At 42.0% G+C, this 27285-nt stretch overlaps 1 protein-coding gene across 4 annotated transcripts in view; it reads right to left on the reverse strand.

The window, feature by feature from the left end:
* Positions 1 to 27285, reverse strand: part of ATP9B (ATPase phospholipid transporting 9B) — a 434681-nt gene that overhangs the window by 332245 nt on the left and 75151 nt on the right. For all 4 annotated transcript variants that reach the window (XM_088475905.1, XM_088475902.1, XM_088475901.1 and 1 more), the window contains exons 4-5: positions 17001 to 17114; positions 11277 to 11385 (exon numbers count right to left, since the gene is read on the reverse strand). In XM_088475905.1, the coding sequence (XP_088332031.1) occupies positions 11277 to 11385; positions 17001 to 17114 (223 nt within the window). The remainder of the gene's footprint in view (positions 1 to 11276; positions 11386 to 17000; positions 17115 to 27285) is intronic.

The following is a 27285-nucleotide window of genomic DNA, read 5'->3' on the forward strand; positions in this document are numbered from 1 at the left end:
TTAAAGACAAGAGTCTGCCATGTATTTTTTCTAGCGGCTCAAATCACAACCAAAGCGGGAGGTGCCAGATGCATATCCAGCAGGTCAGAGCAGCGTTCTTTAGCTTCCATGGGAACCACAGTGCCTTTGTTAACGCTATGACACTATAGAAAAAAAGAGAAACCAGATGCACCATACAACCATTAATAATTATGCATAATATGCAAGGTTTCTGTCATAAATTTGGCCAAAGTTACCATCGTCAAGGTAACCTCATCGGGTAAGTCCCTAACACTATGGGGGTTCATGTCTGGGGCGTGGGGCACCCCAAACCACCACAGCAAAACCACCCCAGGGCACCACACAAAATAAAATAAAAAATAGCAGTGAAGTGTTGGGTAAGTGAAAGTAGCTTCTTAGTGTTGAAAGTGTTAGAAAAAATGAACAATACATGTGTGAAAATGTAACAAACAAATGACAAACAGAGTGATATAAAATGTTAAAAATAAGTGTTAAATGGTGATGCCCCAAAGAAGTCCAGCCAGAGCAGTTCAAGGGGCCCCACGCCCCAAAATTCACCCCATAACTGACTTGCTACATAGTACTAAATGTATATAGGTCTTACCTGTGGCTTTGTTATACAGACTGTGCAGTCAGTAAATGATGGGGACCTAATAAAAAACATCAGAGGTCTTACACCATTTTTTCTGGGTCCCGTCACATATTATGGGAGTTGAGGGCAGGCGCCAGTTGGGACAGTGTTGGGGGGGTATATAGCAGTTGGGGTAGAGGGGGTTGGGGTAGAGCTGGGGGTAAAGGCAGAGAGAAGTTGGGGTAGAGCTGCAGCTATAGGGGAGTAAGGGCAGGCAGGGCTGGGGGTAGGGTGGGGTAAAGTCAGATAGTTGTTGCGACAGTGCTGGGGGGCAAGGAGGGGGCTAGGGGCAGGCAGTGCTGGGGGTAGGGAGGGGCAATGGTATTTAGCAGCTGGCGCAGTACTTGGGGGCAAGGAGGGGGTTAGGGGCAGTGCTGGGTAATGATAGCAGCTGGGGCAGCACTGGGGGTAGAGAGGGGACAAATGTAGATTGAAGCTGGGACATAGAGGGGAAAGAGTTTTTTTAATGTGAGGGGTCCCTGAGACCCACAATTTTTTTTGCTCAGCGTGATCACTGGATGGAATATCCCAGCAGGATAATGCACCGCGTCATCAGCCCCAAGTTGTCCAGAAATGGTTTGAGGCGCATTCTGTAGAGTTCTGACGAATGGTGTGGCCACCACATTCGCCTGACATGAACTCAGTTAAGCATTTCTGGGAAGTGGTAGAGAGGTTTATTAAACCCCAAATCCTACACCTACAAATATCAGGGAGCTGTGGTAAGCTTACAGATGGCATGGGTCAACAACTCTCCAGAGGTATTTCGTCCACTTGTGGAATCTATGCCATGTCGAGTTGCAACACTTTGCCGGGCTAGAGGGGGTCCTACCTGTTACTAGGCATCTATCCCCTTGACTTCTGGCACTTTAGTGTATTATCTGAATTTGCTTAATAAAAATAAATATGGGGATGTGAAATCTATGAATCATAAGAGTTATGGTAGACTTACTTTTGTTAACTCTATTTCTTCGAGGTCCATAGGGTCCACAGGAACTACCTTGGGGGTTTGTGGTTGGTGAGATCCAGGCACCAAACAGTCAAAGCATAAGCTCCCAGAATGCACTGGTCCTCCTCCATATATAACCTGCCCCCAGCCACAGGCATTCAGTTTGTAAACAAGCGTAAATGGCAGGACAAGGAAAGTGGAAAAAGACGTACAACTTACACTAGAAACACTCTCACAAAGATGAGGGAATCGGTGACAGGTGCGTAAGGGTGTCCGCCCAGTGGACCCTACTGAACTCGAAGAAAAGAGTTAACAAAAGGTAAGGCTACCATATCTCTTATTTTCTTCTTCAGATTCCATAGGGTCCACAGGAGCTACCTTGGGGATGTCCTAAAGCAGTTCACTTAAGGGTGGGGGACGCACCTGAGCAGAGAGGAGAATCTGCCATCCAAAGATAGCATCGTGGGAGGCAAAAGTATCAAATGCATAAAAGTTTATGAAAGTGTGGACAGAAGACCAAGTGGCTGCCTTGCACAACTGTTCCTCAGAAGCGTGACGTCTAAATGCCCACGAGGGTCCCACAGACCGAGTTTAATGTGCTGTCACCGTTTTAGGGTAGGGAGATCAGTCTGTATATAAACCTGAGAAAGTCATACGCAGCCAGCGAGCCAGATTCTGCTTGTAAGCTGGGCAGCCTCGCTTGTGAAAACTATATAACACAAAAAGTGCATCTGATTCCTGATGGAATTGGTACGATCCACATAGATATGAAGGGCTCAAACCCCATCCAGGGAAGCTTCACCTGTAGAAAAGGTCTGAAGACTGAAAGGCCGGGACTACAATTTCTTCATTCATATGAAAATGGGATACCACCTTCGGAAGGTAACCAGCCCGTGTACAGAGGACAGCTCTATTCTTGTGAAAAATCAAATATGGGGAGCGACATGAAAGCGCTGCCAAATCATAAACTCTGAGAAGATAGCGAGGAGAAAAAGCGTTTTGGTGTCAACCATTTGAGGTCCACTGTGTCCAAGGGTCAAAGGGAGGAGCCTGCAGTGCCCTGAGAACCAAGGATAAATCCCACGGTGCCACCGGAGGGACAAACGGTGGTTGAAGGTGGATAACATCCTGAAAAAATGTTATAACATTCGGCAGAAGAGCAATTCTGCGCTGGAACCAAACTGACAATACAGAAACCTGAACTCTCAAGGTAGCCAAGCGAAGACCTAATTCTAGTCCAGCCTGGAGAAAAGCAAGAACTCGGGAGACCCTGAAAACCTCAGGGTCATACTCTCTGTGGGAACACCACTGCAAAAAAAGGAATGCCAAATCCTGTAATAGATGCGGGCAGAGGAAGGCTTTCTTGCCCTGAGCATCATCTGAATCACAGAAGTAGAAAAACCCTTGGCTTTTAAGACGGAAACTCAAGACCCACACCGTCAAAGCCAGTTGAGGTAGGTCCGGATGTAGGCAGGGACCCTGCCCTAACAAATCCAGCCATAGAGGAAATGGACTGTCTATGGATAGACATGTCAGATCGGTGAACCAAAGTTGCCTGGGCCAAACCGGTGCTAATAGTATCACTCTGCCCCATTTTGCTTGAATTTTCTGAGGACCCTTGGTAGGAGGGAGATTGGAGGAAACAGGTATGGTAACCTGAAATCTCACCTCAACACCAGAGCGACCACGAAGGCGGCTGAGGGGTCTCTTGTCCTGGAACCGTACCTGGGGACCTTGTGGTTGTGACATGATGCGACGAGGTCTACGTCCGGTAGTCCCCAATTGTCCACCAGGAACTGAAAGACGTCAAGGTGGAGAGCCCAATCTACAGAATGTATGTCCTGACTACTTAGAAGTCTGCTTCCCAGTTGAGAACTCCTGGGATGAATAATACAGAGATTGCTGGAAGATGGCATTCTGCCCAACCAGAATGTTCGCCACTTCCCACATGGCTGCCGGACTTCGTGTGACCCCCTTATGGTTGATGTAGGCCACTGTGGTCGCATTGTCGGACTGAATCTGGACCGGCCTGCCCCAAAGGAGGTCCTGTGCCAGTATGAGCTCCTTGTGCACTGCACAAAGTTCCAAAATGTTTAAGAGCAGGTGACTTTCCTCAGCTGTCCATCTTACCTGAAAGGTGTGATGACTTGTCATCGCACCCCATCCTCGAAGACTTGCGTCTGTGGTGAGGAGAACCCAATTTGGGATCCATAATGGGCGACCCTTGTTTAGATGAGCTGTCTGTAGCTACCATGAGAGGGAGAGCTGAACCTTTGGTGAGCTAGGTATCATCGGAGACTTTATCATCAGAAGATTCGGACTGTCCTACTGAGACAGAATCCATCGCTGCAGGGGCCTGGAATAGAACTGGGCATATGCCACAATTGTCAAAGGTGGATAGTATGGACCCCAGGACCTGTATTGCTGAGTGAACAGACACTCTTCGATTGCGGAGCAATTTGCTAGTCCAGCCTGCTCTTGTCGACAGGCAATGGTCATCTGGAGATGACCCAATATCAGGAGTATGGCAGTATCCTGACTTCTTGTCGTCTGAGACGAGCCATCATGACTGCCATTATCTTGGTAAACACCCAAGGGGCTGTGGACAGACCAAAGGGCAATGGTAATTTTGCTGTCGAACAGCAAAACTCAGAAAACCCTAATGGAATAATGCACAATAGGTACATGCAGATATGCATCCTGTATGTCCAGGGAACCCTGAAATCCCCAGGTTCTATTGCCAGCATAATTGACCGTAGTGTCTCCATACGGAACTTGGGCATATGGATGAACCTGTTGAGAGATTTCCGATTCAGAATAGAGCAATGAGACCCATTTAGCTTCTGAATCAAAAACAAATCTGAGTAATAACTCCTTCCTTGTTAGCCAAAGGAACCGGGATTATCCCCCTTGAATTTAGCAGAACATAAATGGTCTACCAGAGGGCAAGGCCATAGATGGAATCTGATGGGAGTTGTGCAAACAACCTTCTGGAAACTACCCACCTAATGCACTCTCCCTGCCGGAGATGGTAAAAAGACATTAGTCCTTTTAGGAATCTGGAACAGTTTATCTGGAGTGTTCCATGCTTCCCCCATAAACTCAGTGAGCTATTCAGATTGAGGTAATCCAGCCTAAATCACTTTCAGGTGTCTGAACACCAGGTTTATTAGGCTCCGAGATAGGCCCAGAGGGAGAAACCTATGTATCCTCTGCCTCCTCAGATGATGTATCAGAATCCGAAAGCAGGGTGGACTGAGAGGATGGTGTTGTCCATTTATATGCTTAGACGGCTGATGTCTTATTCGCCTGTAAACTCTACAGATAGGTAGATGCTAAAAGCCAGCTTCTGAACTGAGTGGACATAACTCTCCATCCCGGAAGGATGTATGGGAAGAGGAAACATAGCAGGCTGTAATCACTGTGGGAAAACCAAAGTTGGAGGCAGTGTGGGGGCTGATAAGCGGTCCACTAACTGCGTCATAACCTGAGACCAGGAGGACCTTCAAGGTGACCCCTGAACAGGTGCTGGCGAGGTGGACTGCTGTGGTGTCCATCCTGTATAAAAACCTGAGAGGCCTACTGCACAGGATTTACATGAAACCAGCACAGGGACAACAGTCTCCTTTTTACATTTGTCCTGAGACATGGGAAATATTTGCAAATAACCTACCACAAGTGTAGGTTTAACAATGCATCCTTCACAGATAAAAAAAAACTGAAGTACTCTCTAACCCCTATACACCAGGTAGTTGGGAGTTAGAAAAAACTAAAAGAAAACAAAAACTTTTTTATTTTTTAACAGCAGAGTTTAGCATACAGTAAGTCACATAAATTGCATATAATATATTTGCAAAAGGGCATTAAAATCAACTACCTAAACACATAAGTTTGGTAGGCTCTACATGCATATAAATATATTTGCAAATGGGCACTAAATCACAGTCACATTGGTAGGATTCTAATGCAATGCATACAAATAAACTTACAAATCGGCAGTGAATCAACTTAAACAAGCAAAAAAGTTGGTAGGATTCCAGTGCTATATACCTTGGTCCTAGGAGAAAAGGTATACTCAAGAGAGAGACCAAATGTCCCCTCAGTAAACACTCAATTGCAGCTGAGCTTCACCAACTAATTATTCAATGATGTTTTTATATAGAGATCTCTTAATATCCTTAATTGTGTATTGATTCATTATTTTATATATCCCTATGGGACTATTTTTAATTTTCATTTTATTATTACTATCAACATATGATGGTTATCTTTTAATTATTCAATGTTGTTTTTTATAGAGATCTCTTAATATCCCTAATTGTGTATTGATTCATTATTTTGTATATCCCTTTGCTATACGTGGGACTATTTTTATTTTTTATTTTATTATATATTTTTTTACTTATGTCTATTAAATTGTGTATATTATGAACAGATGGCGCTGTCTCCAATTTTGAGCACACAAACCATCCTGTATGAAATCATGAGCCGACAGGCCTGTTGAACAGGATTTACATGACACCAGCACAGGAGCTTCAGCCTCCTGATTATCCTTAACCTGTGACATATCAATGTATAAAAGGTATAAGGTACAAGGTATAAAGGCAATGCAATGTGACAGTTTTCACAAGTACCTGTATTTGTGAAGTACACAGAAAACCCCACACACCCTGTACAGAGGGATGAGGAGAAAAACAATGATAGTTATAACTGACAGTCAGAAATAAAAGGCAGTATCAAAAACAACAGCTAGCACAAGTCACATACAATGCAAATGCAATTAAATCGCAATGAGCTCTGAATCAACTGACCAACACCCAAGGCTTGGTGGCTTGGTAGGATGTAGAGCACTATACACCTGACCCAGGGGAGAGGTATACAGGGAGACAACCCAAACCTTTTGAGAACAACAGCTTCAGCAGAGCACCAATGGTGGACTGTGAGCGTCTCATATACACGAGGCGGGTAGGAGGAGCAACCCAGACGCAGGAATACTTTTCATAGGGTCTGCATCTGGATTGGGGGAGGAGCGGCCGGGAGGAGAGCCTACCTCTCCTAAGCTGCATCAACCTACCGGGTACGCTGGCTTCATGGCAGTAGATGCGTCTACTGTCGATCCCCAGTAATAGACGAGAAGGTCCCGGTGGTCTAGTGAAACCGCGAGGGAGCGGCCGAGCCTTCACTGCAGCGGTTTCCGGTGCTACTCCAGCGCTGGAAGCAAGGACTGCCACGCGTGATTCCCCATAAACGAGGAATCGCCTTACTGACATGTCTGTGCGTTCGATTGCAGTCCGGGCCTCCAGTGTTGCTGCTAGCTAAGCTCCGCTGTGATCAGAGACGTTACTGGTGTTGCGGCATCGGCAGAGGTAGAATGAGTCGCAGTGCATGCGTCTTATTAGGACGCTCAGCACTGCTAACCCAGTAAAACAATAACTAAAACAAAACATAAAATTAAAGCTTGGGCCTGCCAGAGCAGTCCCCTGTTCAACAGGTGCGAACTCCTGCTGAGCACCAAACAAAAAACTGAATGCTTGTCGCTGGGGGCGGGCTATATATGCAGGAGGACCAGTGCATTCTGGGAGCTAAAGCTTTGCCGGTTTGGTGCCTGGATCTCTCCAAGCACATACCAACAAGGTAGTTCCTGTGGACCCTATGGAACCTGAGGAAGAAAATAATAACTTATGACTTGTGCAGAAGTTATTCTCTTTTTTTGCTGCAAATCTACAAGTTGTTGAGGCAGCCATGTTGTAGGATGAATCACTAGTCACGAGCATGTTGCCATTCCCTAGAAACAAGTGACAATACCTCAATTCACCTTATTAACCAAATATAAAATAAAGTTTATTGCACGTTTACAAAATTGAAGCCACAAAACTGCAATTAATTTGTTTCTCAGCAACCACATCTAAAGCAATAATAACTTATTTTGTCTGTTGCTGCAACTGTCTGAACAACTTAAAAAGCCTTTATATCTATATTAAGGATAACATTGCCGCTTCATATACTGTTCTGACAGATGCTGTACTAAGTCTCCCAAATGTCTACAAATAAAAATTGATATGTAAGCGTATAAGAAATGTAGTGGTTAGTGACATGAAATGAATAAAGGCAGCAAGAGCAGAGCTGCCAGCAGTGTACTAGCTATGCTAGATGCTTTTCACATACAAATATGTTACTCTGAGATTACCGTTTTAAATATCAGGTAATAGGCTTGTTGGTCATTCTATAAAAGTGATTTATTGCAGCATTTTGCATCCCACGTAAAAGGTAGACAACAGTTTTGCATCTGGGTATAAGTTGTGAAGGTTGGTGGCACAAGAGTTACTATTTGTTGTCAGATATGAACGATAATGATTTTAAAAATCGTTCAATCGCTCATATCTGAAAGAAAATCTGACGTGTGAGCCTGCAACGATGAATGATGCGCGTTTCCGCATGTCAGATAACGATATCTGACATAGTCTGTGTTTGCAGTCAGATTTTGATGATATCATTCATTTTAAAACTGTCTGAAATCATTCACTCATTGGTAAAATTGTTCAATCGTTCATCTGACAGATCTGACCGTGTGTATGCACCATTAGTCTGAATCTGTACACAAAGTGCTCCGATGCAATGTCCACAACTTTTCTAACATCAAGGCCCATTGTGCTTAATCTGCGACTTTGAATGTGTTTAAAACTAGTTCCTGTGAGGATAAAGTAGAAGCCCAGCGTCTCTAGTACACTTTGAGTGGTGTTTCATTGTGTCTGTGATGCGAATAAGATGCAAAATGTAAAAAAAAATACTATGCGCTACTCCTCTCGGAGCACTGCGCGCCGCATGGCGTGTAGCCGTTAGTTGTTTTTAGGACACATCTGCACACCGTAATGCTTTCCAATAGTGTTTGATTATAACGGCCTCTTTTTAATGTAAAATATGTAAATAAAATACAGCTTGTGTTGCATTCAATGTATTGCTGTTTTTCAATTTGAGGAAAGAAATAATAGCTTCTTAAAATCATGTTACTAAAATGACTAATGTTTCATAAGACATTTGTGTTGTTAGATTAAATTACCCTAACGTGTCTAAAAAGGAATTTGCAAATTGATTTCAGTTTCTTTGAAACAAATTATACATAAGTGCAGTTTGATACAACTAAACATACCCAGCAGTGAAACTAATTTGAACACTTAAGAAAAAAAGAATCTGAAAAAAAAGAATCTGAATCAATTTGAATCTGTATATAAAGATGTACATTGCCTATGTACACAAAAAAAACAAATTTTTCTGTATATACACAAGTAAACCACTAAAAGAGCCTCTGCTCCAGAAAGTACTGTCAAGATTATATGATAAAAAGGCTTGCATTAATTTATCTATCTTGCTGTTTTATTAGTACAATGCTGTTTTATTTTTTTTTTAAATGAACCTCAAAATACTGTAGTTCCATTCTAAATTCATATTTCTGAGTCAGAGACAAACACTTTGGAGCCGATTCAATACATAGTGATGGACGTAATGTGCTGTTTCCGGGAACGGCACATCACGTCCACCCTCATCGCAGGTTTCCCCTTACACCTCTATAGGTTGCGAGGGAAAACTTGTGATGTCGGCAAGACCGTAACTGGCCGATATGTGCGCAGCCACAGCACATCAAATAGAATTGAATATACCCCTAAGAGTAGAAGTTTCCCCAGAAATGTGTTTCCTTCATCAAGATTTTTAAAACTAGTGTTTCCTTAACCTAAAGCTGGGTACACACCTGTACAATCACACGATTTTACTTTCCATTTCACTTATGTTTGGAAGTCCTGATCACAGTGCCGATAGGCAAGCACACACCTATACAATCTAACTTACCATGTTAGAATCCTATCTGTCTAAAATATCTGCGGAAAAGACACAAAGCTGGCGCTGCTGCTGGAGGAGCATGGGTAGAAGCATGGGACAGAAAAATGGAAAGTGTGGTCACACTACAGTGTTTGTCCAATATTGTATCATCAAAATGGTGAAACTTAAAAACTGCACATAAAACCTAATTTTGGTCGATATTCCTGTGTGACTGGATCATGCAGCCAACCAAGAAACTGTGCATTCTGGCTGGACCAAAATGCAATATATAGCACCTATCCTTGTGTATCAATGCCTATTTCCCTATAGATTGTAAGCTTGCGAGCAGGGCCTTCCTACCTATATATCTGTCTGTTATTACCCAGTTTTGTTCTGTTAATGTTCCAATTGTAAAGCGCAATGGAATATGCCGCGCTTTATAAGAAACAGTTAATAAATAAATAAATCTCAATGCGCCCAGTTTTCTTCTGAGAAAACATGCTTAAACGTGCATACACACGCTTAAGAGATTGCATGAACGGGGTGAAAATCAAAAGAACGGCCCCAGAATTGCACAGGCTTATGGCCAAATTAGGGTAGACAACTAAAAAGAAGAGCTATCTGGGAGGGAGTTTTAGAAATTTAGGAGAGTCTCTGATATTATGAGAGCTTATGACCATAAGTAGTCTCAACCCATCACCACTATATCACTCTGTTCTATATCTCCCCTTATTTGTTTTCTTCCCTTTAGATAATTTTAATTAAAAAAAATAAGGAAAAACCTGCAGAACCTCAGATACAGTTGGGTTTATATCATTCTACAGTATACAGTAAACACAGTAAAAACTGTAATATTGATATAGTCATGATGAATTATAATGTTAATCCTGCTCCATCTGGTGGGTATAGCTTTCAATAATTTATGATTAAAGGCAGTTAATAATTACCATATGGCCAGCTATCAAAATCATTAAAGTTCATTACGACATGAATTCTATGCAGTACAAATCTGGATTGAAAGAAATAGGGTCCACTAATACACGTATTATCAGCTATAGTTAATTTCAAACAGAAGTGCTGACATTAGTGCGGTACCAATGGTGACTGGGGATCTCACACTTTAGTGAGCACTTCTACATACAGTACATTAAAGCAATAAGACGCTACAGTTTTGTGCCATAAAAGCTACACACCAATCTTGTCTGCGATCTCATCAATGGCGTAACTAGGGGTCTGCAAGCAGCCCCTGCATCTGGCTAGCAGGGTGCCTTTGGATGCACCCTGCAGCCTGTATGTCCACTTGGAGCACTGGCATCATTAGGGGGGTGCAGGCCACACCTTGTGACACCATCCGAGGGGTGACACCAAATTAGCAGAGCTGCTCTGCTATTTTGGTGTCAACCCCTTGGATGGTGTCACCGAGCAGCCACATTGCAGAGAGAGTCAGAGGAGAGGCTTGGGGCCGCCCAGCACCTGCCAGACCGCTGGGTAAGCCCACTGTGTGCTGAGAATGGCGGTGACCGCATGTCACGCCCCTAAGATTGGCACAAGGTCATGCCCTCACCAGCTGTCACCAAGGTCAGTAACACCGCTGGCCTGGCAGTGCCGTGCTACCCAGTGCCGATGGTCCCAACCTATCGGTGCAATGTCATGACGTAATGGGCATGGGGGTTGGGGGTTTGTGGCGGCGCGACACTGATACAGGGCACGCTGATGCCCATTAACGAGACTGCATCTAAATTGAGGTTGCAGTACAACTTATACAAAACTTAGCCCAATGTTTATTTTTAAGCTTTTTCAGTTAGTAAACAAGTTTATTCAGCATTAAAGAATGCATTAATCTCACATTTAACCTTAATGCACATGAACAGACATTTATTTACTAACCTCTAATGGTAAGTTTGCTATACATTTGTGAATTCATTTCATTGTCTCTTTTGAATCTCCGATATTCATCTACTGCTTCCCTCACCATTGTGACAGTCAGAACAAACCCCTAAAAATAAAAATACACACACAGATAAAATCAGACAATATAATAAGGCAAACCCTATCACAGAGCATTTTAGGGAAATATTATGATAGATCATTAATTGTGACTTGGAAAATGTCCCAAAAATATAGTTTACAAACTACTAAAACTTTTAATTGAAAGTAAAACTAAACATAAATGATAAAATATAAATAAAATATATGGACATACATCCATTCTTCATGTTAATGTCATGTTCTCTTTTAAAGAGCGTTTCTATTTATCTATAACGACAAATGACAGGTAGAATCTGATTGGTTGTCCCTGGCAACAACTCTTCTTGTCCAGTTTAAAGGTTTGATAAATACCTCCCCCCTCCACCAAGGGGCCGAGACTGAACTGCGCTTACTACCGTTTGCTTTGTATAAAATCTGCACATCTGACCTGTGAATGGTCACAAAACTAGCCACGTGCAAATTCAAATTTGCACGCTCTGCGTGCAAGGTGGCACAAGGAAGGTAAAGGTTCACATAATTGTGAAAGCATGGGTAGAAGCACAGACATGCAGATATGTCAATCAATGCCGCATCCATTGTGGGTACCTTAGGGCTGGTGCTCATTCTCACTAGTAATGAGGACAGTCATGAACACTAGCTTCCGGCTTCTGATTAGCTGATTGCAAATTACCCTGTGAGGCTTTCTACATTGACAGTGCATATATTATATGATTTTGTTTGCATATTTGAAAAATATGCAATATGCTACTTTATTCCTACACAGGAAGGAATATTGGGGGAGATGTATCAAAGAGAGATATATCGGAGAGCGATAAAGTACCAACCAAACAGCTTCTATCATTTTCAAACACATTCTATAAAATGACAGCTAGAAGTTGATTGGTTAGTATTTTATCTTTCTCCACTTTAGCTCACTCCAAGTTTTCATATAGTGTTCATTGTAGCACTCTGCACCTGTCACAACCCGTGCAGTTCCTCTTTCCTGCCTGGGGTGTCGTTCTCTGCTGTGGTGCTTCTTGCACACTCAGCTGATACAGCAAACTGCTGAGATACATACCAGAGTGTGCTAGAAGCACCAGAGCAGAGAGTGACACCCCAGACAGGAGAGAGAAACTGCACGGGTTGTGACAGGTGCAGGGTGCTAGAATGAACACTATTCATGCATCTCTACAATGTCTTTTCAGATATCAAAAACAAATGATAAATATTTCTTGTTTTTATGACCTAGTTGTGTGTATGTTCTTGTTGGTGTATCACTTCATCTTGGCAGATATAGTACAGGTGCAGAGCTGGATGAATCCTGTGATGCATACATGCGACTCAGCGTAGCAAAATATGGTATATTTGCATACAGATATTTTTTGCATAAATTACGTCCAACTCTGCATCAGGCACTAAATCCATAAAAGAAGTGTGAGATGTATAATAAACAGTACGTGAATCATAATAGACCTATCAACAATAATGTAAAATAGGTGTTACATATTATAATCATTTTTATTGTTCATTGTTTGGTATACACCACTTCATAAAATGATTGATGCTTTAAAGCTTAGAGCTGTGGTTCCAAAACTGGGTACCGTGGGTTGGTGGTTCAGGATCAAATCAAATTATTTATGGTCAATGTGATAAGCAAAACCAGTGCAGACGGCAGCCAATCATAAAATATGCGGACAAGCAGAAGCACAACCCTGTACACCACCTCATAACTGACCCTAAGGATGATCGATAAGCACATTTCACTTCATATAATATTTTTTTCTGAATTTCCCAAAAAGAAACTTTAGGCCTTGGGGTGCCATGAAAAAAAATCTTGACACTTTAGGGTGCCGTAAATCAAGAAAGTTTGGGAACCAATGGCTTAGGGCAGTGGTTAACAAACTTTTTCGAATTACGATGCCCTAGAGTGTCAGCATTATTTCACGGCACCGCTGGGCCAAAACTTTCTTATTGAGAAATTCAGCAATTACATTAAGTAAATGGTGCTTATATGTCACCCTTAGGATCAGTTATGTGGTGGATGACAGGGCTGCGTTTCTTTTTGTCCAGACAATTTTTGTTTGGCAGCCATTAGAACTGGTTTTGCCTATCACACTGACTAAATTTAATTTTATTTGGTATTGGACCACCAACCCGAGGCACCCCTGCAAGTCCCCTGAGGCACTCAACGGTCTTAAACAAAAGATGATTTATTGAAATTCACATAAATCAGTCCAGTGTTTGTCACTTAAAACAACACTTGTAACTGCTTATAAATCACTGACCACTCCACCCATTTTTCCCATTGTTCCCAAATGGGAACACTTTACTTCTTGTCCTGGTGTTCCCAAATGGGAAAAAGGATACGACCCCGTTTGATCCTGGTGTTCCCATTTGGGAACAATGTATTTTATTGAAATGACTCTCGAAATCAAAGATTTTTTTGTTTTGTATCATATACAAAGCAACAATGTCATTTTAAATAAATAACTCGGTCAAAAAATGTATTAAGCAGGTGACTACAAAATATTAAAACTCATAATACCAGTACAGCCAATGGGCAAATTTTACTAAGCAGCGAGTTCTAAACCCCGGCGGTTTAAAAAAATATACACGAAAACCGCTGCTTAGTAATTCTAGCCCTAGCCCTGTTCTATTCTATTCTAAATGCGTTTTTGATGGCGGTTTTGAAGCGGTTCTGGCCTTAGAAAATCTCCGGATAGCAAAATTGCCCCCAAACAGCCACCAAACCGCCAGGGTTTAGAACCCACCGCTTAGTAATTTTGCGCAATGTCTCTGTCATCCTATACTTGTAGAAGATTAAAGACAACAATTATCAAGAACATAAGCATATGGTGCCACCTATGGTAATCCAATGATGACTTCAAGGCTGAACATTCAACACTTGTCTCAAGTTCTTAACAACCAATCCTATTTAGTGTTCAACACACTTTTATACAATGTCTGCTCTCACTGAGTAGGTGACTTAGTGCCACATTACATTAAATACAAGCAACTAAGAGTACAAATGCAATGTGTTCATTTTCAACAAATGTGTCTGCTTGAATTTCAGGTCTGGGTATTCAGCATTTAGTATGCATTTCAATTGTTTCTTTCCGCTTTCTTTTTCAATTTGCTAAACAGCCAGGTATATGGATTTCACAGATTCATGCTCTCATGACTACTGTATGTAAGTAAAACAACCAGTGAAATTAGTAGAAAATCACTAGTATACTAGAGTTTACCTATCCAATACAAGCTATGTTTGCATTTAGCAACCAACTGGTTCTAAATTTGTGTATATGCAACATTGTTTCTAAAGTCTAAAGAATGATAAACTCACACAATTATAATGGCATCAGGATATAATGTAGATGTTTCACATCTTACTACTATAACAAAGAACCTCTGCAGGTTCAACACAGGTTCTCTGCAACTTTAACATCAGGACGCACAAATGGGTCATTATTGACCGGTTTCTAAAAACAGTTTCTACAATTATTCACATGTTTTTTTGTATTAGTTTTTATTTTTTTTAAATCTAACTTCTAATTACAAATTATCAGCAATTAGTGACGTACTTTGTAGGGTTATAGTATAAAAGATAGACAGTAAAAAGGTTGATAATGTCTAGATAGACACCAGATGTTAGACAGGCAATAGATTGACAGGGACAAAAAGTCGACAGGGACAAAATGTCGGCATGGAAGTAGGTCGACGGTCAAAAAGTTTACATAAAAATTGGTTGACACACAAATGGTCGACACAGATTTTATAACCCTAATCCTCACCCTAATCCTAACCCTCCTCTTGGTGCCTAACCCTAACCCTCTCTCCTGGTGCCAAATTCTAACGTTGGGGTAGGTGCCTGACCCCAACCATCCCTTCTAGTGCCTAACCTTCCTGTGAATGTCTAACCCTCCCTCCTGGTGTCTGACCCTAAATGTCTGGTGCCTAACCCTAAAGTAAGTGCCTAACCCTAAGGTAAGTGCCTAACCCTAACCAAAAAACTTGTCGACCATTTTTGTGTCAACCATTTGACCATGTCGACCTTTACTGTGTCGACCCTTTGTCCCTGTCGACCCATTGCCTGTCTAACATCTGGTGTCTATCTAGACATTGTCAACCTTTTTATTGTCTATCTATAGTCCGGATACCACTTTGTAGACAATATGAAATTAGTTCACCACATGGGATGCATGGTGACATGGGATGCATGGTGACATGGGATGCAACCACACAGCGTTGAGCTCTGCGTGACACTTTTGCATCTCATACAATAGTGCCGCCCTCCTCTGCCCACAGGGATTAAAGTATAAATCTATCCTGCAATTAACAATTAAAACATTTTTTTTAAAGAAAATTGACAATTTTTTATGCCACTATGGAATAATAATCATTGTCCGTAAAGTGGTTAAAATATTATTTTAAAAAATTTAAATTGCCTCTCAAATTTAATATGGATCCAAAGTAAAATTTGGTTTAGTGTAAAGGCAAAATATAAATGCTTGATTGTCATGAAAAAACTAGATACATTGTTTATATGAAGCATACAAAGTTATGTAGATTTTAGAATTTGTGCTAAAGTGGCAGGGTAGTACATTCATTTGGTGAGTAATTTATGTTTTTATCTACTTCATAAGCTGCATACACACACAACGATTTTGTTACCAACGATTTTATGAACGATTTTCTGTCAGATTATCTTTCAGATTTTTTAAAGTGTAATGAACGATTTTTATAAACTACAAACGATTTTTGCATATTCCCTTAATGAAAATCGTTCAGTTGACAAGTCTGACTGAACTACAAACGTGAACGCGCATGAACGATAATCGTTCATCATTTGAGTCAGAAAGTGAACGATTTTGTTAAACGATATCGTTTAACGATAATCATTAAAAAAATCGTTGTGTGTTTATGCAGCTATACAATACAATTATTTGAAAACAAGTTAAAAAGTTTTTAATGTCCTGTAGACAGCAAAAATTTAACACAGTCTACAAGAGACAAAGGGCCTGATTCAGACCCACTCGCGAGCGGCTGTCCGCTCGCAAGTGGGTCGATGGTGTGCACTGCGCATGCGCACGACGGCGGGAGCTCCGTCGTGCGCATGCGCCAGACGCGACGACCGAAGGACTTCCTTCGCTCGTTGTGTCTGATCAAAGGGGGCGTGCTGTCGATGTTGATTGACAGCACGCCCCCTTTGGTGGGCGTGCCTCCCAGACGGGGGCGTTCCCAAGGGAACGCCTACCGTCAGAAGCCGGCCCACTGACATCACTAGTGATGTCAGTGGGAGTGATTTTGGCTCTGATAGAGCCAAAATCACTCCGGGCCTTGCGGTTGAGAAACTCAACCGCAGGCTCCGGCTCGCAGTGGCGATGGTCGCGATGGTCAAGACCATCGCGGCCATCAACCTGCACGCTCGTATAGGCTGTGGGTGGTGACCCACAGCTATACGAGCGTCCAGGAGGACGCTCCATAATTATGGAGGACGGCCCTCATTCAGAGCGTGCGCTCTGCTCAGAGCGTACAGCTCTGAATGAGGGCCAAAATGGATAAACATTGTTCTTTCCTTCACTAACCAAACCGTATGCACAGGTGAAAGACACACAAAACACATTTATTACAAAACAAACTTACCAGTGGGGCCCAATAGGTGTACAAGTAGCCTATTTTCAGAGCAGGTACAAACTGAGAACAAGCAACTACCAGGAAATACAGATTCAAGAAGAATTTGAACTGTTGATACAAAACCTTTAAAAGAAGAAAAGAAAACAAAATCAGGGGTACTGTAACTTCTTATTAATTGTCATTTATATTTTAAATTGCACAATTTTTATTGAAATTTTTAAAGACTTACTTACAGACAGAGATTACAGAATAAAGCCTAAAATTATTATGGTAGACATGAAAAGTCGCATAAAGCAATGTGAAGACCAAATTAAAAAACAGATCATAGCATATGTAACAACAATAAATAGCATGATATTCATAGCAAGGATATACAAAAGCCCCACAACATATAAGGAAGAACTGACGAGAACCCAAAAGGGCTATATGGTTCCACATGGCATGAAGCTGAAATAAATGTGGGGCATAAGTGACACATACCAAAATAATGAATAGTTGACATAAGTATCCTGCCATCATGGAACCATTATAAAATGACCAAATAAAGGGACAAAATACATGGCAATATAAAAAAAATTATCCACCACACTGTGAAAACACACCCAAATTACCCCCCCCCCCCCATAGCCACCCACCCTGTAGAACCTAAACCCAGCCTAGGAATACTTGGATCCCAAAATAATCCCCCCCCCCCCACCACCACAAAAAAAAAACTAACTACACTACTCCCAACAGGGGGATACATTGCATAAATGACAGGGACGACTATAAAAATGACCATAAGCTGTGTATAACAGGCCTCCTCACAAAATATTGGATTCTACATAAACAAAGATGGTAGATTAATAGACAGATCTAATACAAAAATGAGCAAATACTACAAGGATAAATGGAGGAGCAAAACTTATCTTTAACCATAGGATTCAATGTTCCTCAGACCAAGGACAAAAGTACCCAGCCCGGCATTCAGGATGAAGGCCCAGATTTCTTCATAATTAGATGTTAATATAACCACTTCTCACCCCAAATAAATTGTAGTGGGGTTAGCCTATGCGCAGGAGCTTTGCTTTCCATGTAGAATTGGGGACAGGCAGCCTGGCGGCCAATCAGATTAGCTGCCATGCATATGTCTTTGCATAGAAGTGGCCACAGAGCTCTCTTGACTTGATAATGTAATCATTATATCAAAAGATTGCCATTAATTGCTTTCCTGCTCACTGCTCTAATTCTAATCTGACTAACGGAGTTTCTAGCCCAGGCAAGTATGTTTTTTTGTTTTTGTATGAATCTCCACACTTCATTATTAAAGTTATGATACATTGCATTATGAAATAAGCCAAAATGTTCAGACAATGAATTTACAATGTTTTTAGTTAAAACAAATGTATACGAATTAGAGAGAGATTTTTTTTGTATAACATTTTCATTCCTGAAGCTGCATACACACACAACGATTTTTTTAATGAACGATTTTAGTAAACGATTTTTTCCCTTGAAAAAATTTACTAAAATCGTTTACTAAAGTTGTTCATTTACTAAATGTCATGAACGATTTTTATGAACTACAAACGATTTTTGCATATTCCCTTAATGAAAATCGTTGAGTTGACAAGTCTGACTGAACTACAAACTACAAACTACAAACTACAAACGTGAACGCGCATGAACGATAATCGTTCATCGTTTGACTCAGAAAGTGAACGATTTTTGCAAACAATTATCGTTAAACGATATCGTTTAACGATAATCATTAAAAAAATCGTTGTGTGTGTATGCAGCTTTAGTCAGAACCAGACTAGGACTTTAAAACAAGCTTATTCATTCAAAGTACACAAACCCACATTTATTTGCATGTACAGTATGAAGCAAAAAATCTTCCTAAATCTATAACAAGGAGTGCAATTATTCAGTATTGCATCTGTCTGATGATACCACTACTGACATTACAGTGGGAGCCAAAAGGAGAGAGTACAGTGGCAGTGCAGGAGGATGTGTTGATATGGGGTTGTGATGGTGTTGCTGCAGCAGGAAGAGAATGTGTTGCTACATTCTATGGCAAAACCCCCGCTGGTATTGTATCCTGCACACATTTCTGTCTCCATAGGGACCTTTTAACAATGCTGCAAGGCCACTAGTAGGTATTTTACATGATTAAACAAGTACAGTATAGTTTTATTGTGGTCCCTTCAAGGAGTGTAATCTCCTAATGATGCCCTCAGGGTAGAAAAGGTTGTGCCCCCCCTGGTCTTAACCATGCTTACTTTATTCATTGCTACTATGGTTCAACTCTAGCAGGAAGTCCCAAGCAATGCGTTGAGGCATGAAATGCAGGGGTTTGATCATAATGTTAAGTGGATGGGGAAATATTGTGATAAATCCAAATACAAACAGTACACAGTAAAGGTATTTGTATACAGTAAAATTATGGTGTGTGGAATTGCCAAGATGTGAAGTAGAAGCAAACAGCGATGCTAGTAGTCTACATGAATTGGTGAAAAGGGAATTACAATGGAATATAAGTAACTACACAAACTTCAAAATAATTGCAGTTACCATTTTATTGTCTACAAATATTCTTGATTTTTTTTCTCACAGTCTTTTACTTATTAGAACCGTCACACAGTGTTCATTCCTCATAGCACGGTCTAGGACAAAGCAACAAGAACTAGAGAAGCATGATACCCATAATAGCACATGAATCCACTACACTCAACCCAGTGCTCTATGGTAACCACAAACTAAGGGCCTGATTCATTACGGATCTCTATTGTGATCGCAGCTGCGATGACGCACGCAGACCCGCTGCGAAAATTGCAAAGCTGTCGCAGGCCAACATAAAGACTTCCACTTCCCCTTACACACATCCGTAATACCTTGCAAGTCTACGAAAACATCGGTAACATCAAGTAACATTACTCAGAAATTGCTAAACTTCCTGTATGCAGTGAGAGCTCAAGCTGTGTATTCCATCACAGTGGCTAATTTGTGCATGCCCGTTACTGCATTCAAAAGGACAGGCACGTCTGCGTTTCTCCGATACCCCCCATCAACACCCCCAAACACTCACTTCCTGTCAATCACTCTGCGATGGGTCTGCGTGGTCTCTGCGCACTGCGATGCATAGAGAAAAATAGTATGCATTGTACTCAGATCTTGACACATTTTGCATTATGACTCCTACAGAGGTCCTGTCAGGACATAGAGTCTTGTGGGCAATATCGCCGCCACGCCTTTAGCCCCCACCGCTGTCTCCAGTGTGCCCCAAGCCTCCATGCCAGCACCCCACAATCTTTCCCACCATCTCTGTGCCCTGGGCACCGCCATGACATTTGCGATCAGCTGACCTCAGTCTGCACATCTGCTGCACCAACTACAGTGCAGCAGGGGGGATAAAATTCATAAAAGCACACAAGGAAGCACTATAAGAATAATCACATGTTCATTTAATAAAGCATAAAAAGCAAACATTATACCATAAATACAGTATTAAGACCACTCAATGTGGCTAAGAAGTAAATAATAAATAGGAAAAAATTAGTCCTGCTTATTAGTTACTGTCCACTCCGGCATAGAACTCCGGTACTGAAAACCATTCCACTTTTGAATGGGACGAAGACAAGTACTCCAAATAGTGTAATTCACTTTTATATAGGACAATGATGAATATTCCTATAATGGACAACACGATAGTCAGTAAGCCCAGAATGTTGGCATTATACTCAACCTCCCCACCATATAATCACCTTACCGTTAGTGTAGATCTCAACTCCCAGTAGCACTCTCGAAGTAGCCGTGGCATGAGGATAGTACCACAGCGAATTACGCTGCCCGTATGATGTAAAGGGCATCCACATGATAAAATGATGGAGTGATGTGTGTAGGAACAACACGTCATCGGCCGTTTTTTTGGGGAGGGAGATGCACCTCAGATTGAAGGGAGGTGTATACTTAAGTCCACAGTGTCCCACTCAATCACAGTCAGTCGTCGGAGTATCAAGCAGCAGTGTACAGACCTGCAGAGAGCCCCTTAACGTGTTTCTCCGTTATGGCCAAGTAACGGGTTCATCAGGAGGGATAGAAGGCTGTGCAGTGCTCCCAGCGAGAGCAACGTTGCCTTAACAGCTCCGTCCATGGGCTCCAGACTCCTGTGTATAAATCTTGATCCAGAAGCTCTGGTTCTCTGTGTTGGTGTTCCACAGATTCCCATCTGCTCCATTACACTGCTAGTGTAACCTGTGCTTTGCTCCAGCAGTCTGCAGCTATTCCAACGGTATGCAGTTGGGATGCCGACGGTCGGCATTTCGACTGCATATCCCAGCAGGGTACTAATGACAGGTGTCAAAATCCCGACGCCTGTCATTAGACCTATGCTGGGAGCCCGACGCCTGGCATACTGAACGAAGGTAAGCCAGGCGCCGGGCGTGGACAGCCGCGGTGGGGAGGGTTAGGTTTCAGGGCTCCCGGGGGACTTAGGGTTAGGCACCCCCCAGAGGGTTAAGGTTGGGGAAGGGGGGGTTAGCGTTAGGCACCCCCGGGGGGAAGTTAGGGTTAGGCACACCTCGGGAGTCTTAGGTTTAGGGTGCAGGGAAGGGGGTGTAAGGCTTAGGCACTTACAGGGGGGGTTAGGGTAAGGCACTAGGGGTGGGGGAAAGGTTAGGCACCACTAAAGGAGGCTTAAGGTTAGGGGGGGAGAGGGTTAGCAATAATTAAAATACTTACCTTCGGGATTTTCATGGCTGCTGGTCTTCCGCTGTTGGGATTTGAACCATCAGACATAGGTCTGGCGGTCATTCATACCAATCCATTCCAACATACTCTTCATTTAATGTTCACTGCTGGCTTCCTTTGGATTCAAACTTGATTCCATTCGGTTCCAGTCTGGCCAAGAACAAAGTCAGTCCCAGTCTGACTCAGACTCCATTCCAGTCGGTTTCAGTCCGGCCAAAGTGTAAAATCAGTTCCAGCCTGACTCCTTATTCGTGCCAGCCGATCCCAGTCCGTTCCAATGTGCAAAGTCAGTTCCAGCCAGACTCATCTTTGTTCCAGCCGGTCCCAGTCCGTTCCCAGTGCCTAGTTTGTACCAGTCTGACTCCAGCTTCTAGTGCCTGCTCCAAATCTGTTCACACATTATCTCAAGTTCAGTATCCAGTCCTTCCTAGCATTCCCTCATGCGCAAGACCTACATTCGCCCACCAAGTTTCCTGCACATAATTCCTTCCACTGAACAACCAGCATTAAGCTGGCTACACATCTAAAGATTATCTGTCCAACCAGCCAACTAGTTGATTGGTTGGAATGAAAATCTGGTAAGGTATGAAAGCAAATGACAATCAGCAATTTGCTCCCAAACGCCAGAAAATGGACAAAAACTGTTGTTTGAACAAATTGTTTAGATCAAACATTTAACAAACTTGTCTGATGACCATTTTCATCTATTTTCTGGCATTTAGGAGCAAATTGCTGATCATCATTTACTCCCATACGTTACCAGATTTTCATTCCAACCAACCAACTAGTTGGCTGATTGGACAGATAATCTTTAGATGTGTGGCCAGCTTTACTCTCAGGTTCACAAGAATCTCCTGATGTGACAGGTCCCCATACACTATTATCGCAGTCGTGCCAAACAGCCTGTCTCAGCGTGCCAGGTCCTGTGCGACTCGGCTTGAGCGCAGCATCTTTTTTGCGTTTCGGCTCTAATATGCTTAGACACAATGCGATGCAACAAAACTACTTAACGAGACTGCACTGATTCATTTGATATGCGATACTTGTACATCTGTGTGCAAATGAGTCTGAACTGGTATACAAAGGACTACGTTGCAGAGACGCAGCTTTTTTCACACCAAGTTCTGTTGACCTGTGAATTTGTACATATTTAAAACAAATTCCGGTCTAGTTAAAATCACAGCCCAGCATCTCTGGTACAGATTGAGTGTTTTTTGCTGCATCTGCAGTGTAAATACGGTGCAAGTTTAAAAAGTCTCCAAGCTACACCTCTCGGCACAGCTCACTCGCGCCAGGTGTCTCGCTTGATGTATAAGAACACATCTGTACATGAAAGAGAATGCCAAGTACAGTAAGGTTGTGTTCACGTTATTGCAACTTAAGAATACCTAGGCACCAATAAAACTGTTAGGAGGAGTATCTTTTGCAAGTGCTGGAGGACTTGTTTTATGAGACGCAACAGCCTCATCGATAACCTAAATGTGGTCAACAAGAATGACTATGAGGTCATTGTTATACAGGGTGGATGTCAATAATAAGAAAAAACAAATATTACTTAGGGTTCTATGTACTAAGCCTGGGAGAGAGATCAAGTGGATGGTAAAAAAGTTCCAACCAATCAGCTCCTGTTATTTTTCAAACACCGCTTGTAAAAGTACCGTCCACTTTATCTCTCTCCAAGGCTCAGTACATAGACCCCTTAGTTTCAGTGCATTTTGGGAATTCCTAAAAGTGGTCCATGATATGTATTTCATTGCATAGTGGAGGAAGTTCTTAAAATTATCTCTGAATACTATACTAGACCCAAAATGGAGGTATAGACTACATGCTTACTATAAGAATGGACTGAATAATTTAAATACTGTTAAATATTTAAATTACATGTTATAGCAATCTCTAGACAATCATAGCATCCAATATGCAAACCTAATAAAACATTTTCACAGAAATTCAATCTGTTTAGATAGCACAAATGGTCTTTCTAAATTGAAAAATGTACAGAAATTATACAGTTAAAGCTGCCTCCCTTCCTCAGTCCTCTGGCAAAATCTAAGGCTGTTAAGTATCTAAAGATTTAAAGGAGAATATAAACATTGTTATGTCTACTTATAAGAGAAGTACTGTAGGATGTTGGTAGTGTTCAATGCGGATTATATAGTACTGCCTAAATTTGAACCTGCTAAATTAATAGCATTAACTAATTGGTTAATTCAAAAAGAAAACAGGTGTGATTTTGAAACAACAATTCTGAAAGCAGATACTAAATCAACTTTACCTAAAATGAATACCACATTGGTTAATCCACTGGGTGCAACTACAGACATGAGAGAGAGAGACATGAGGCATAAGACAATACTGTCTATGTGTATTGCTCTTGACAAGAAACTATTATACCGATATAAGATATAGGGCCTGATTCAGAGCCACTCGTAAGCGGGCGCTCGTTCGCTCCGAGCGATATTTGCCCAACTGCGCATGCGTACGGATCGTTATACGCATGCGCGAACCAGTCAGTGCGGCCGAAATTCATGTGCTCGCAAAATAGCGAATGCCTGATAATTTGAGTGACAGAATGAGGCGTATGTGGGTGGTAACAGGGGAAGGTGCTTGAAAACGGGGAGTGGAGATCCGAACGCAGGCGTGCTTAAAAGGTCAAAACGGGCGTTTTATGGGTGTGCATAATTAAAACAGCAGCGTCATTGACCACGTCACTGGGTTATTTAATAGCCAGAACTGCTCGCAAAATTGTGGTAGCAAAAACCAACCACAAGAATAGCGAGCAGTTCATACCCTGGTCGATGTACTCGATTAATCTAATAAATAGCGGACATGACGTAGGATGCGAGCGGCCAGGGGGCGTAGTTTCCCAAAAAACGACCGCAAGTTTTGTTCGCTCGTTCAGACCTAGAGGCGTGAACAGACCGCAAACAGCGAACGGTTCATTTGAATAGCCACCCCTATTTTCAGGACGAGCGAGCGCTAATTGCGTCCGGCTCTGAATCAGGCCCATAGCTTTTATTATTTCTTGTTAAGAATTTGCATACAGCAAAAAAAAAAAAAAAAAAAGATGGCTCAAAAGGTAGAACATTTTAATAAAATGATTAAATGGCTGTATATCATTTGTTCTTAAACATTTACCAACAATTGACACAAAGCCATTAAAGCATTTTATTAAAATGTACTACCTTAGGAGCACTCTATCTTTTATTTTTTTTTTTTAGTATTCAAATTCTTAAGAAGAATAATAAAAGTTATATATTATGTCTGTATATAACTTTCTTGTCCAGGGCATTATACAAATAGAATCTTGTCTTAACTTCATGTGACCTAAGGTTTCATAAATGCACTAAAAGCAAGCACCCAAAGAGGGGGGGGATTAAATTCTTCGTGATGTGTGGTCACGGTATTTGGTTGTGTACATACCCGAGAATTACGGTAGTCCGACATGGCTAACTTTCCTGTCCATGTTTATGGGGTGTAAGAAAAAAATAGTTAGACAGGAGTTCTTAAGGTGCCTGTGTTCTGACCATCCTTATGTGAATTGTCCCCAATTGTTTAAGAGAAAATCATGTAAATGGACATCTACTGTACACAGAAGCTAACAAATTTTCACTTTGCATAATTTTCAACAGTGCCTGCTTACTACAATGGGATGCAGTCACTATCCCAGCGCCTTAATCCCGACTCCTGTCAGAGGATAGGGTTAAGCACTAGGGGGAGGGTTAGGGTTAGTCACTAGGGTGGGGGGGTCAGGTTTAGGCACTGGGGAGGGAGGGTTAGGGATAGGGGTAAGGAGAGGGTTAGGATACTGACCGACAGGTGTCGATATCCTAACCCTGATGGGATGCTGGCTTCGGGGTTTTGACTGCCTGGATCCCGAGCGCCGGCATCCTGTACCCAACCCTATTACAATATAGGGTCTGATTCTAAATCGGATATAGCGGAATCCATGTGTTCATCTTTTGGCGGCCACATGTCTGCAACTTTATGCAGATTGCGCTACAAGCCCTTCTATGGTGTACAAGCGTGCGTCTGAATGTGTAAGGGCTGAGACGCTCACTTTGAGTGTTTTTAGATGCACAAATACCATGTGATAACCATCAGTCGCACCATCGAAACTTGCACCAGCTCCATGAACTATTGTGCGTTTGTATATATAACCACTACAGCGACACACCCACCGCACCCCATAACACACCCAAAAGATGAACCATCTCTGTGCTTCCGCTTAGCCACCTCCCTGTCGCCGCCCATTAACACCCAAAACACTTTCAAGACATTTCCAGGACTGTGCTTCTCCTATGCGTCTCAATCGCAACTGCGTGCACAGGCTCTGCGCGACTTAAACACATCGTCAGAAGAAATAAATCACTCAACTGCGTCCAACATTGGCAGTGCACCAGACTCAGAATCATCCCCATAGTAGTGTTCTAGGGAGCACTCATTGAGTAAATAGTAATATGCTCTAAGGAGGGTTTGCACAAATACTCTTAACACCTATAGATTGTAAGCTTGCAAGCAGGGTCCTCTTACCTCTTTGTTGTCTGTTATTACCCAGTCTTGTTTTACTACTATTTTATTCCCAATTGTAAAGCACAATGGAATATGCTGGAGCTATACAAGTTACTTCTAATAAAATAATAGTAAGCGCAAGGTTTTAATCATGCGTTAAGTGGTTTTTTAAATGTCTGTGTACTACTTCACAAATACAAGCAAAATTGACATTTCTAAACAAAGTTAATTACAAAGTTCTATTAAATAGGATATACAGATGGGTCCTCATACATCTAGCCTCCTGGCGCATTAAACAGCCTTCTAGTCACGCCATGCCGTGGCATGACTCGATAGTGCCAAGCTTATTTTTGCGACTTTTTACCTTCAAATGTGTCTTATTCGCACAACGATGCGACTAGATAGCACAGGCAGCTTCTGCTGATTAAAATGATATGCAGCTTGCTGTACAAATAAGATGCATTTGAAGGTAAAAAAACACACAAAAAGACGCTCGGCGTTACCAAGTCACATGGAGTGTTATGTGTGGCGACACTTTAAGCGCTTGGAGGATAGATGTATGTGGACACATTTGTACAGCATATTTATGTTGCATTTTTTGTGACACATTTTCTTAAAATCCTAAGCTGTATTATATATAACATTTGATGAGGCTCCAACATCTACTTTTATTAGTCAGCTGGTAATCACAATCAATCTGCACTGCACACTTAATTTTCTGTTAATACGCTGAAAACTGCTGCACACAATCCTCCTCAAGTTTAACATTAACCAGGGCATATTCAATTGCCTGCAGAATTTTAGCTGCAAAATGAGTGTTATGGTAAGAAATTACCTTTGTTAACTCTCTCTCTTCGAAGTTCATAGGGTCCACAGGGAGACATTGGGGGGGGGGGGGGGGGGGAGTGTGGTGTAGGTGATGGCTTGGAGATCCGGGCACCACGCAGTTCATTTTCAACTCCCAGGATGCACCGGGCCACTCTCCCTATACCCAGCCCCTGAGCCAGAGGCACCTCAGTTCGTAACAAGCCAAAGGCCGGAGGAGGATAAAAGA

This window comes from Taudactylus pleione, unplaced genomic scaffold (assembly GCF_031769625.1).
Source record: "Taudactylus pleione unplaced genomic scaffold, aTauple2 ptg000179l, whole genome shotgun sequence".
NCBI lineage: Eukaryota > Metazoa > Chordata > Amphibia > Anura > Myobatrachidae > Taudactylus > Taudactylus pleione.